This window comes from Lissotriton helveticus, chromosome 7, assembly GCF_964261635.1.
Source record: "Lissotriton helveticus chromosome 7, aLisHel1.1, whole genome shotgun sequence".
In the NCBI taxonomy this organism is placed as follows: domain Eukaryota; kingdom Metazoa; phylum Chordata; class Amphibia; order Caudata; family Salamandridae; genus Lissotriton; species Lissotriton helveticus.
Window position 1 is genome coordinate 185390948 of NC_136068.1, and position 14760 is coordinate 185405707.

General features: G+C 44.1%; 1 protein-coding gene across 1 annotated transcript in view; it reads left to right on the forward strand.

Moving 5' to 3' along the window:
- Nucleotides 1-14760, forward strand: part of SLC12A5 (solute carrier family 12 member 5) — a 503432-nt gene that overhangs the window by 311333 nt on the left and 177339 nt on the right. The window contains exons 10-11 of the mRNA XM_078652979.1: nt 5432-5530; nt 6464-6521. Of these exons, the coding sequence (XP_078509105.1) occupies nt 5432-5530; nt 6464-6521 (157 nt within the window). The remainder of the gene's footprint in view (nt 1-5431; nt 5531-6463; nt 6522-14760) is intronic.

Sequence of the window (14760 nt, forward strand, 5' to 3'; positions counted from 1 at the left end):
CAAGGGAAAATGAAGAACAACTTGTTCCCACTCTGACATGTCCACAGTGATATTTGTGGTTTCCATGTGTTGCTTAGAGCAGTAGCTTTTGACCCCATGATACACAGGGATCCTACAAAACCTCACCCCTGACCTTCATTCTTCTCATTAAAATCTGTGCCCTCTCATAACCAAGTGCACATCATATTCAAATCTAATAGTGACAGAAGGGACACACATCCTTGCTGGGATGTTTTGTGTATTCCCCTAACAACTACAGAAATACTATAGGATTCTAAGTCACTTCGTGCAGAGTGAATGGTACCCAGTTGTATTCTTTGTGAGGAAGAAGAAGTCAAGGGACTGGCGACACACAGACATCTTTGTAGAAGGTCCAGTTTCCCAGAATTGTGGCTCGAGGCAAGTAGTAATGGCGAGGTGATACCCATGGTTGACTTGACATCTCACGTCCCTTGGAATCATAGGTAGACTCTGTGGCGTATCCAGCACATCACTAATGTAACAAACATACTCTGATTGTCATCAGGCAAGTAGCCAGTCTTACAAACATGCACCTATGAATGGGGTCCCGTTTACCCAGTTTCGTTCCCTCGTACACCCTTTGTTGTGGAACAGGCTGTGCGCGCTATAGGGATCACCTTGAGGTACTCTCGACTCTTGTATCAGACGCAGATGTTATTTTTGTCGCCAACCATGTGGGCACCTCAGTCAGTTCGCTAACAGATACTCGCTTGACATAGGGTACGAATAACACCTCTAGATAGGAATAGGTAAGTGTTTCTGTGGCACAAACCCAGAATTGTTATCATGTCTAGTCTCTAGGGATCAAGGTATGGATGAAAACATTAATAAACTGTGGGGATCAGACTAGTGATCAATAAAATAATGATGGTAAAGTGAGAGCCCAACAGTTCAAGATTATCCGCCTCACATGTGTCTTTGGGGGTTGGGAAGTGCCATGTCTGGGGGTGTTTGAGGAGTATCATGTCTGTCATTGTGTGTGGAGTGCCATGTAAGAGGATGTTTGAGTCAAGCCATGTTCTTGGTGCTTGCAGACTGCCATGCCTGTGTCTGTGGTTGTTGGCCAAGTGCCATATACAAGGGTGTCTGAGGAAAGCCATGAGCCCGGGTGTTCATGCTATGACAATTCAGTGCCTGTTAGAGGCATGCCATGTCTGTGGGTGTTTGAGGCATGCCATGTCCGTGGGTATTTGTATAGGGTCATATTAGTTGGTGTTTGGGGAGTGCCATTTCACTGAATGTTTATATAGAGTCATATTCGTTGGTGTCTGAGGAGTGGCAGGTATGTGGGTGTTTGAGGAGTGCTGTGTCTGGCAGTGGTTATATATATATATAGTGCCATGTCCGACTGCTTGAGGAGTGCCATGTCCCTGTGGTTTGAGGAGTGCCACGTCCTTGGCTGTTTATATAGTGCGATGTCCATGGGTGCTTGCTGGCTGTGTGTTTGAGGAGTGCCATATCCCTAGGTGTTTGTGGAGTGCCATGCCTGTTGGTGTTTGAGGAGTGCCATGTCCGTGGGTGTTTGTAGAGAGTCATATTCATTGGTGTTTGAGGAGTGCCATGTCCGTGGGTGTTTGTAGAGAGTCATATTCATTGGTGTTTGAGGAGTGCCAGGTCCGTGGGTGTTTGAGGAGTGCTGTGTTTGTTATTATTTATATAGTGCCATGTACGGGTGTTTGAGGAGTGCCATGTCCCTGAGGTTTGAGAAGTGCAGCGTCCATGGCTGTTTTTATAGTGCGATGTCCATGGGTGCTTGCTGGCTGTGTGTTTGAGGAGTGCCATATCCCTAGGTGTTTGTGGAGTGCCATGCCTGTTGGTGTTTGAGGAGTAGAGATATGAATCCTGTATCACAAGACACATTCCATCCATGCACTCCTTTCCACTTTTCATGAAATTTTCAAGAAATCGTTGTTCATTGATTGATAATTTGTTTATTGATAGCGAAGTTTTTCAAGATTTCCATATTTTTCAAGAATATTATTCAATCATATTCCAAAATAAATGTATTGCCCAATGCATTTCAGGCATATAGCCCTTCTTCAGGGGACTTCCATTATATCTAGAAACAGTAATATGTCGTCATTGGTATCATAATGTAAACAAAACAAAACATCTTGCATGTAACATTCTGCTATGATGGATGGCATTTCAATTATTGTTTTAGCGTGGAGCGAAGTTCTGGTGTGGGTGGTTACCCTTTATATCCCCGTGTGAGATTGTGCTAAGAGACGTGGGTCGTGAGAAATAAGGGTCACGGAAATATGTACTAACCTCGGTTGGTAGAATACAGCGTAACAGATGTGCTGTAAAAATAAATACATGTATAAATGTCTCGTAAATCGACAATAATAAGAGTCTTATGCGAGTGGTACCTGTTGGAATAAATCGTGTCTTACCGAGTAAATGGTTACATCGGTAACTCTCTCCTCGCTATCCTCGGCGTGCGACGCTCTGACCGGCGCTGCTCTATCGTTCTAAACTCTATGGATGAGGTCCGTGATCACGTGGTACGGGTGAATGTTCGCGTGACGTAAAAGCGTAATGGACATAAATGACGGCTGAAATGTGTGTCGGCGGAAAATGTATAAACGTGACCATGGCAACGGTCAGGTTTCTCGTGTAGGGGATAGATGTGTAAGGGTTACTTATGCCGTAATACCGGTAATTTACTGTACCTACAAGGTATGAATCTAGTAAACTGATACACAGAAATGTCTACAAAATTATAAGTAATACATATCAAATTGACTCGTAAAATTTGTGTCCGTGGGACTGAGTATGTGTGAATGTTTTCACAAGTCATTAGAGCTGGACAAAAATGTCAAAGTACATAATGGGACTGATTTCCATAGATATAGTTCACATTGGTTGTTTATAAATAGCAATGTAAATCTATCCTTTCATTGAGCCCTTTTGGTTGTAAGGTACAAAGATAATTGATCCAAAAGACTTCTCTTCGTAATAGGTGACTGTTATTATCTCTGCCAGGAAGTATTGCCACTTTTTCCAAGATACTAAATTTTAATTGGCTCACATTATGTCTTGCATCATTGAAGTGTACAGCTATTGTAGATTTATCATTCTTCAAGCGGATGTTGCTTTTATGTTCTATTATTCTTGTTTTTATTTTTCTCTGCGTTTTGCCTACATATGAGAGGCCGCATGGACATCTTAACATGTAGACCACGTTTGAAGTATCACAGGTCCAATGACGACATATTACTGTTTCTAGATATAATGGAAGTCCCCTGAAGAAGGGCTATATGCTTGAAATGCATTGGGCAATACATTCATTTTGGAATATGATTGAATAATATTCTTGGAAAATATGGAAATCTTGAAACACTTCGCTATCAATAAACAAATTATCAATCAATGAACAACGATTTCTTGAAAATTTCATGAAAAGTGGAAAGGAGTGCATGGATGGAATGTGTCTTGTGATACAGGATTCATATCTCTATTCATTTACGTTTTAATCTTGGCAGCCCAGCAAGATTACCATCTTATGCACCAACGACATTAACAGAATATAAAGAAAGGACCTATACTTTATTCACATTGGAGTGCAGAACCTAACACAATTCAGGTGTTTGAGGAGTGCCATGTCCGTGGGTGTTTGTAGAGAGTCATATTCATTGGTGTTTGAGGAGTGCCAGGTCCGTGGGTGTTTGAGGAGTGCTGTGTTTGTTATTGTTTATATAGTGCCATGTACAGGTGCTTGAGGAGTGCCATGTCCCTGAGGTTTGAGGAGTGCCGCGTCTGTGGCTGTTTATATAGTGCAATGTCCATGGGTGCTTGCAGGCTGCCATGTCCCTGGGTATTTGAAGAGTACTGTGTCCCTGGGTGTGTGTGGAGTGCCGTGTCTGTTGGTGTTTGAGTAGTGGCATGTCCTTTGTAGAGTGCCATGTTCCTGGGTGTTTGTGGAGCCACATGTTCATGGGTGGTTGAAGAGTGCCATGTACTTGGGTATTTGTGAGGTGCCACATTTGTCGATATTTGTGGAGTGCCAGGTCAGTGGCTGTTTGAGGAGGGCCATGTCCATGGATGTTTGTATAGTGCCATATCCGGGTGCTTGAGGAGTGCCATGTCCTTGGGGTTTGAGGAGCAATGTCCATGGGTGCTTGCGGGATGTGTGTTTGACGAGTGCCATATCCCTAGGTGTTTGTGGAGTGCCATGCCTGTTGGTGTTTGAGGAGTGCCATGTCCATGGATATTTGTAGAGAGTCATATTCATTGGTGTTTGAGGAGTGCCAGGTCTGTGGGTGTTTGAGGAATGCTGTGTGTGTCGGTGTTTATATAGTGCCATGTCCGGGTGTTTGAGGAGTGCCATGTCCGTGGGGTTTGAGGAGTGCCATGTCCATAGTTGTTTATATAGTGCAATGTCCGTGGGTGCTTGTGGGCTGCCATCTCCCTGGGTAATTGAGGCATGTCCTTTTTGCTTGTAGAGTGCCATGTCGGTGTCTGTGGTTTTTTGCGGAGTGCCATGTCTGAGGGTGTTTGAGGACAGCCCTGAACGGGGGTGTTTGTAGAGTGCTATGTCAGTGGGTGTTTGAGGCATGCCAAGTTCGTGAGTGTTTGAGGAGAGCCGTGAGCGGGGGGTTTGTAGAGTGCTATGTCAGTGGGTGTTTGAGGCATGCCAAGTCCTTGAGTGTTTGAGGAGAGCCGTGAGCGGGGGTGATTGTAGATTGCTAAGTCAGTTAGTGTTTGAGGCATGCCATATCCGTGGGTGTTTGAGGCATGCCTTGTCTGTTGGTGTAAGTAGAATGCCATGTACAGTGGGTTTTCGAGGAGTGCCATGTCTGTGGGTGCTTGAGAAGTGCTGTTTCAGCTAGTTATATTGCGTTGCCATGTCCGGGGTGTTTGAGGGATGCCATATCGCTGGGGTTAGAGGAATTCCATGTCCATGTGCGTTTGTGGAGTGCCATGTCTGTTGGGTTTTGAGGAGTGCCATGTGCATGGGTTTTTGTAGAGTGCCATGTCCCTGGGTCCTTTAAGAGTGCCATGTCCGTAGGTATTTATGGAGTGCCATGTTGGTCGGTGTTTGCAGAGTGCCATACCTGTGTGTGTTGCTTTAAAATTTAATTGTCATCTTATCCAAATTATTATGTGTATTTTTGGGTGCAAGGGTAGTCAGAGCTGTCCTCATTTTCACTGTTTGTAAAGGCCCTGCCCTATGATATGTGTGTAATTTTTCTCCTATTCAGGTTTTTACAAACCTGATTGTTTTAGTTATCATTTCACAGAGTGTATGAGAGATATTTGCCATACAGTCTTGCACGGTTGCATCCCTGTGCATGGGTGAAGCAGTCGTGGTGGAGTGTTGTAAGATATCGTGTTGGCGTAACCGTTTTATCCCATGAGCATCTTGGTGCAAATCTTAATAACGCTCGTGTTCTCTCTCTCACAGGAATCATGGCTGGGTCGAACAGGTCTGGCGATCTGAGAGATGCTCAGCGGTCCATCCCAACAGGGACCATAATGGCCATCGCTACAACATCTTTTGTCTGTATCCTTTTAGAGACCTTTGTCTCAATGGGGTTTTATTGTAAACCATAGAGTCCAGCCTTGCGACTCTGCCAAACCAGGTCACCGACCACATTCTTTTCATGACTCTTCTGCCAGAGAACTGAGGCATAATGAACTATTCCCAGATTGGCTAATTGGGTTCTACCACCCTCCTACTCATATACAATATGATGTCTGGAATACATAAGGGATATTTCATACAGATCCACATGCAGCATGAGCAAACGGGGCATCTATGGCTTTTGTGGTACATGCATTATGCGTGGGGGGAGGAGTTGGCCTATCGGCTAGGGCGGTCGACCTCGAATTTGGGGAACTGGGTTCGAGTCTCGGCAATGACGCTGAACATCCTGTGATTCTGGGCAAATCACTTAATCTCCCCGTGCCTACCAAAAATGAATGTGTGACCTCATGTAACATAACTGGTGCTATGTAAAGTGCTCTGATACCCAACTTGGGTCAAGTTCGCGCTATATAAAACTCTGGAAAAAATACATTACCCAAGAATTAGAAAGAAGTAGGGGTAGGAGTCTGCTTTGCACCAGTTGTTTCTTCCTTCTCATGTCTTACATTTTATGATTTGTCTGGTGAATCCTTCTGTATTCTCAACTTTGGAGACATGGAATAATATTTGGTATCTCTTTTGAGGTGTTTTTGTAAGATTAAGGACCTGATTTAGAACTCAGTGGACGAGTTACTCGGTCACAGCAGTGATGGATATCCCGTCCGCCGAAATATCAATTCCATTATATCCTGTTTGGATTTATATTTCGGTGGACGGGATATCCGTCACTGTTGCGATGGAGTAACTCGTCCACCGAGATCGAAATCAGGCCCTAAGGTTTTTTTCTTTGTCTTCTCAGTCTCTGAAACTGTTCTCTGCTCTAAGGTTTTCTCCTTCACCGCTCTCCAGATATGACCACCGTTGTCCTTTTTGGTGCCTGCATCGAAGGTGTTGTGCTCCGCGACAAGTAAGTACCATTTATGTGCTACAATGCTAGCAAGAAACTATGGTGAAGTCATTGCCCGCGTAGGAAATTGTGTTTCCTGCATAGTCGTTGCTTTTATTCAAATTTTGTGGGGCAAGTGCCAATTTTTGTTAAGACTTTGAAGTTCATATTGTTGTCAAATGAATGTCCCAAAAGCAGTAAGGCAGATAATGATCATTTTTCTTTTGTGCTCTGGACTTTTATGTTCATGTTTATGTTTGTTCAGCTGCCAAATTGAACTTCTGCTCTACTTTTCATTGGTATATTACCAGCCTGCTGTATTTTTAGTTCCAATCTTGCATATTTGCATTGTCTCGGATTAATCTTCTTTTCATGAGCTCAGAACCGCGGATTTTACAGTACTTTTCATTTTGAAGCACGATTTTCTGCTTGTGCTTCATTTTTCCACAATCCAGTTCAGTATTATTTTCATTTCTATAGAATGGGATGCAGAAAATAGATGCGCCTTTCAGCACAACTAATCCACAAACCGGTCTCCCATTAGCCTCACCATTGAGAACCACGTACCGAAGGATTTTATCATTCACCCAATTGATTGCACTGTGGTTATCAGCCCAGCCAATATTCACATTATTCAGCACACCACAGCCAGCAATCACATAATTTAGCAAACCCCATCTAATTTCTCCGTTTAATAGAACCCATCCAAATTTCTGAACTACACAGCAATTGCAAAATCGAGACCAACTTATTCAATACTGATACTCTTCTTTCGATTGCAACCAATGCGGGAAACAACCTTTACATCGCGGTGATTACACCGCGATGCCATTACAACGAGGTTGTTACAACAACTGCGTTGGCGCCACGCAATGCCATTACTACGCAAGTCATTACATCGACTTGCAGTAGATGGCGCTCTAACGTAAGGAATAGTATAGTTTACTATTCCAACACCTTCCCTACGGTTGCGTAGGCTGGAGTTGGAATAGTAAATTATACATTTCTAATGTTAGCGCACCATCTACTGCAAGTCCATGTAATGACTTGCGTAGTAATGGCATTGCGTGGTAACAATGCGGTCGTTGGAACTACCGCATTGTAATGCCACGCGATGTAATGACTTGCGTAGTAACAAGTCATATTCAACCAATGCTCACCCCTTTAACCTCTTGTGTCCTCCTACGTCACAGTGGGCGTGTGCTCAGGCCAGTCGGGGGCCGTCCGAACGCCGCCGATTCCCCAGTGCGGCCAAATTCCCCGCCTGTGCGGAAGAATTAAATAGTGGGCGGATTTCGGAAAGCCCCTGGCTGTCCTCCGCATACGCCTACCGTGACGTAGGACGGCCGGGGGCCGTCCTGAGTACGCAAGGGGTTACGCCCCCTAATTTACTCCCTGCACCGTGGCGGGATCCGTGCAGCAGGGAAGGGGTTAAAAAAACTGCAGCCAATAATCACACCACTAAATACAACCCATCCAGTTATTGAAAAATGTATGCAACCCACCACGGATCATTTCAATCAGTAAGCGCCAACTAGTGGCCACACTCTTCTGAAGCCTCTAGTTAAAGACCACCCCATTTGCCAGGCATGTTCCCCAAACCCTGGGGTCATTGAGACCTTGTAGCAATATTAAAGATTAGATTGCTGGCGTTCCACACTAACTAGGGCATTGAGGACTTGATCAGCAATGGAAGACTCGCTTCCCAAGCCTATTGTGCCTCCAGGAAGCTGTAGACAAGCAGGCATTTTTATTTATTTCTTTATTTTGTAGTTTGTAGAACGCACAGCTACCTCCAACGGAGGTGTCCCGGCGCTAATTGCGGAGTACAGGAAGAGGAAGCGAACTGCCAAAAAGTTTCCGGGCTAAGGCAGGTTAAAAAAACAGGCTTTTAGTAGTTTGCGAAAGGCAAATTCCGAGTTGGCATTCCTTATGGTCTCGGGTAGGGAATTCCATAGGTGGGCCGTTCTTACCGTAAAGGATTGGCCACCTACTCTGGCTTTTTTAAAGTACGGGATAACCAGAAGTACTTGGTGATTAGATCTCAGGGTCCTTGTCTGATGGTATTTGCGGTGTCTTTTTCTCAGGTAGTGGGGGCCTGTTTCTTTAATTGCCCTGTAGGCAAAATGAGTGCTTTGAATTCCACCCTCCTTTTTACCAGCAGCTAGTGTAGACTCCGTAAGTGGGGGGATATGTGATGCCATATAGGGATATTACTAATGAGCCTGGCAGCCGCATTTTGTATAGTCTGTAGTTTCCTGATCATATAATCAGGCAGACCCAGGTGCAGACTATTGACATAATCTACCTGAGACGTGATGAGTTCATGAACCACTGGCCTAGCTCATGGGAAATGCCAGTTTTAATCAGCACACAACATTTTATTAGTACCTCAAAGACATATGCACCAAGTCATCTTCCACCATCCCAAACTCAAGAAGGTTGTTCTCTAACGGACATACAGCAGCCTTGCTTCCAACTTGTAACCCTGGCCAAGATGTACCTAAGAGGGTTCCTGGTGCAGGAGTGATCATGCCTGTCACTCCCTGGAATAGATCTCACAAGTTGCAAATCACAACCAACCATGTTGGAACAGATTTCTCTGCAACTGGGCATCCCTAGCTCTCCACCCAGATTGCACTGTGGAACATGTGCCTACGCGACACCATGCAGTTAAAGTGGCCAGGCACCTGCTCTGTTCGGAAGCCTTGTGTCTTCTCTTCACAAAAGAGCTGGCAACGAGTAGTATGGGTGAGTCGGAGGGGTAGAAAAAGAATAACATTTCACCTACCTGGCTGCTGGCCACCGCCTCTCCTCCATCCTCTTCTGTTGACGCACGGGCACATCCAGAGTCCCCTAATCCAATCACGATGCTGCTGTCACCAGCATGACAGCAGCATTGTGATTGGCTTGAGCAGCCTAGTTCGGCACTCAGCCTGTGCATGTCCTCCACCTGGCTGTTTAGTACAGCTTTGTGGAGAAATGCTAAGTGTGCATGTCTGTTTGGCCGGCCCAAGACGACCAGCAAGACTGCCATGCGCATTTAAGTGCACCAACCACTCCTCTCCTTGCTGGCTATGACGACAGCCCAGCCCCACCCTGTGAGGAAAAATAAAATGATAATAACATTGTGTTATTATCATTGTATTTTTCCTTTGTGCACTGCTCAAAGAGCAGTGGGGCGGCGCTCCTCCACCTTAACAGAGGAGCCGACGCTAGGGACATTTGCCACATGGTTACTGGATGTAATTTAAAAAGGGAAGAATAGTAGCATCCCCCATGGGGGTAGCTATTGCTCCTCGAAAGACTATAAATGCTGACACTAGCGAGCACCTGTGCAAAGTGATTCCATATGATAATCACACCATTCAAGTCCATATCCTTCAACACAACACACCAAGTTATTGCGCTCACCTCTCAAACTGTTCACACCATTAAACACAATGCATCCAATAATCATCTTTTATTTGATCTTTTATTTGATTTAACAGTTGCTCTAGCACTTATGCACCATACTTGGATTCTAGTGAACTTTACGAATAAAAATAAGCCAAACATCTAAGTCACAATTTAAAACTCTAATACCAACAACAGAGTAGGTGGTATTAGAGCAGTTACATATAACAAAAGAGTGAAATAAACCTGTAGAGGAGTATTAGTTACACTGTACATTCCATTGATTCACTGCTGTAAGTCATATCATTAAAACATCTTAGGGGTAGATTTAAAGTTTGGCAGACATGGTACTCCATCACAAACCCTGTCAATGGAGCTCCAGCTTGCTCCATCAACCGGAAGATTCCTCTGACAGCCTGACAGGTTAGGTGGCTATTTAGGTTGGACTGTGTGATATCCTTTTTGTTCTTTCTTTCTGGTAAAACCTGGTGGGGAGGGACAAATAATTACCCCACACCCACTGAAAAACCTCCCTGTGGGGGATGGGCATTAGCTATTTATTTTTTATTATTTTTCAATAACACTTTGGGAGTTTCTTTTTGGAAACCCAAAACTATGGTCAAGTTTAGTGAAGGCTCGTCAAAAAAATATGTGTACATTGGCAGGAACCTCTAGGATGGCAGGCCCTATCAAGGTAAAGAGGTTATCCCTAGGCTTGGGCGTTAGTCCAATCAGGATGTAACGCCCTCCGTCAACCTGACTGACTGTACTCTGTGCACCAAACTCTAGATCAGCTCTGAGTTGGGCAGACAGGCATGTACAGCGAGTTGCTGCTACGCCTCTCAATATCTAGTTTAATGCTTGAGAAGTGTTGAATCTCTCTAGTTCCAACTTGAGTGAATTCTTACACTGGAACCCACGTTGTCCACTGAACATGGTAATAATCAGAGACGGCTTTAGGGTACTGCGACCGGTGTGGCTGCACTGGGCGCTTACCTCTGGGGGGCGCTGTGTTTTGCTTACCTTATGATTGAAGAGATGAGGGGCACTTTTGCCCGGTGGTAGTGAGAGAATCTGAGGGGGGGGTCATAAAGTGTAGGGGAGTCAAAAATGATTGTCACACTGGGCGCCACTAGCGCTAAAGCCGGCCCTGGTAATAATGCAAGAAGGAGCTAGGTTCTCCCCTTCAATTATTGCTGTGTTCTCTCTGGTCTGAATGCCTCTAGTATGTGTTGTGCCTGCTTGTGCAGGAATATTCCCAAATTACCAGTTTATATAGTCAGTGTGTATGTTTGTGGATCAGTAAACGCAACTGGCTAAGATATGCAGCTTCTGTTTTGCTCATTACTTACATCCAAGAAAGGCAAATCTTGCAGTCCATATGCACCTTCGTTTATTAGTCTATTATTTCTAAAGGGAAATTCATATCTGGACGTTAAATTACTCCTCATAGGAAATTTACCCAACACGTGTTTCACCCTATTTCACTTGACAGCTCACAGCTTTCTCAAGGCTGCTGGTTGGTACATACAAATGCATTGATCAAAGTTATCTGAAAGAGACAATTAGTTATAGATTCCTTACCTTGTGAATTACCCCACTCGTCAGACTGGATCCGGAGAATTGTATCTATCATATTGCATTGCAAATATAAAAGACAGTGAAATAAAACATTTGTTTGTATGGATTGTTGTGAAAGTACCATCAAGCAGCTAAAAACAAGAGGCTAGTATTATGTACATACATATATTTATGTATTCATCATGTTTAAGTGATTTATGGTAAAACACATCACACAACATAAAGGAAAAATGGGTGTTTGAACAAAATATTAAGCCCAAAATATCACATGGACAAAATATTGTGTCAAGAATATTGTGTACAAGAATATCTGAAGGTAAGTTTCTATGGGTATGAAAGGCTTTTCTATACTTAACTCCACATATATGACCTTGATGATCTATCTTCTAGATACGTAGATGTGGAGTTAAGAATAGTAAATATATACTTACCTTCTCAGTATTTTGATTCTCACATTTTTGACACGATTTTCTGTCCATGCGATGTTTTTGTCCTCAGTATCCGGTCAGTGGTCCAGAAAAATGCACATAGAGTTCTATACCATGTCAGAAAAACTTGCCAATCGTAAGTCACTGCTGAAAAGAAAAGACGGCGATAGCACACCTTATCAACTTGAATCTGAAGGTTTCAGCTCATTACATTTTTAAGAAGTGGATTAGAGTTCTTCTAAATGCCAGGGTCCTCATTTATGAGTTTTTGCCGTAGGACAGCACTTCAGGCCCCCTGCCGCGCTGCCCTACGGCAAAAGAAAAAGGCAGGAATGCACCGTATCTATCAGATACAGCACATTCCTGTCTTTTTCCCTTGCACTGGCGCAAAATGGGCTGCTGTGCGCTACCGCAGGCACCATTGCACCATGGTGCACGGGTGATTGCGTTGCTGGGATTATTGTTTTTGTGCAGGAAGGGATGCCTGCCTTCACAAAAACAATCACAAGAGGCTTCTTCCCCTTTCTATGTGTGCTGTAGAATGCAGCACACATGAAAAAAGAAAAAAAGAGGAGAAATAAAGATATGCCTCCCTTAGGCCTCCCCTGGGGAGGTGTAATTTTTTGGCGTTGACTCAGAGTTACGATTTCTCGTGAATCTGGGGCAGTAAAACCAAGCCATGGATGTTGCTGGAAGCTCCTCCAGCAACACCTATTGCCCCCCCCCCCCTTAATGCAGAAAACTGTGTTAAAGGGAACAATATTTACAAGGCAGCATTAAGCCAAACAAAGTGGCTGTGTGCTGCCTGGCAAATATGGAGCAGGCTCCTGCACCACTGGAGTGTCACAAAACGCGACGTACCAGTGGCGCAAGGGGCTTATAAATAAGCCCCCAGCTGTTTCCTGCTCAAAAAACATACGTCTGGCTAAACAAGGTGAATTATTCAGGTGGACATCTTTCCGAATTTGAATGTGGTCTAGCAGCTATAAGAGTAATCAAAATAAGTCCTTCCTTCACGAATAAGGTTACATTTCCTGTGGAGGATGTTAGTTTTGCAATTGAGTGAATTGTGGCCTTGATGTGGAGTGATGTAATTCTAGCCGAGCTGTGGCTGACACTTGAGCACTTGTTTTCAATGGGTTAGGAGCTAGGAGACAGTCGGCACTTGATATTTTGTGCTTATAAAGCAAGGAAAACAAATAATCCCCTGCAAGCTTGGGTATAAACAGTAACACAGTAAGTGCAACCAAGGGGATCATTTCACTGAAATAATTGTGATTAATTGTGATGCAATAAAAATGTGAACGCTGTCAGCCACACATTCATCTAAGCAATTAATGAATGATGCATCAGGAAAGAAATCCAGTTGAGAGATGACATACATACGAAGATCATTTTATTTGAAAAAAAGGCAAGATTTACTAATGATCAAAAAATTCTGTATTTTTCTTCAGGAAGGGGTACATATTCTAGCATATAGCACATATGTGGTGGCGTATTCTGGGGCGGGGAGCAAATGGGCGGTTGCCCTGGGTGCAAATGTCTTTGGGGCATTTTTAGGGGCGCAAAATTTAAAAAGAAAAGTGGAAGGTTGGTTGCCTTGCCCCGGGCGCTGGCAACCCGCGATACGCTGCCGCAGATATGTGTCCATTAGTATAAATCATGTATGTGCTAATCCACTCTCCTGTAAGATCTTTACTTTGTCAGTCATTCATTCCTTTGGTTGGATGGTTATAGTGATTAAACTCTTGATGCTCCGAAAAACAACAAGAAGTGGAACACACATTGACATTTCGGTCTCTGGTTTAGCTAATAAGAGAGACCATCTTCAGGTCAAAGGGTCTAAGGTAAATATGGCCAACAAAGACTTTTCTGAATGACCTATAGGATTCGCATCCCAAATTGAAAATGCCTGGCAAGGTTTGGAAGACATCAATGCTGATGGACAAAAGGTACAAATAAGTGTAGTCTATGCATGGAGGGCGTCGTTTAATACTCACGAGATTCAAGAAACACATGGAGTGAATCGTGAATGGGGACCATGGCAACAAGGCTGAGGTAGCGTGTTGCCTACGCTTCATTAAAAAAACCAGTCACTCTTCATCCAACATTTTATTCAGCAAAACCTCCCATTGTTCACATGATTTTGAACAACCTTCCCCAACTCATGTCATTCATGAAGCCCACTCAGTAATCGAGACATTCAGAAGACTCATCCCATCATCACATTACTCATGAAAAATTATTGAGAAATCACGCCACCCCTCACAATCTACCCAGAGATCACAATGTTCAAGCAACCCAGCATCTGATCACTTCATTAATGGTAGGCCAATGAATAATGACACCATTGAACACAATCCAACAGTATTGAATCTTCCAGTGGAAGCAAACTAATAATCACACTATTTAGTAGAACCACCCAATGATGTGCATGATAAATATGATTCTTCTCAATTGACACATCAATCACTTAATTAAATTTAACAGAAAACGGCCCTCATTTTGATGTTAGGGGAGCCGCCACCAACAGGTTGTCAGTGGTGGTCCGCCCGACATCCATACAATACCGGCAGTCGGGGTGATGATGCCGGGAGGGGGAAGAGACCTCCACCTCCGACAAGCTTAAGGAGCCTGTCGTGGTTGCGGTCGGACTCCTATCCGCCGTAGGGATTAGGATGTCCCTTTCAGATAGCCTTTTCATGGTGGTCCCACCGCCATTGAAAGGCATTGGGAAAGGGACATTGGGGGCCACAAGGTGGGCTCCCGTTCACCATTGGGCAATATTAAGTGGCCAGGGGGGCACATGTGGTGCCGCTCCCACACATTCATGCACGTGCCTGGCACACGGTGCA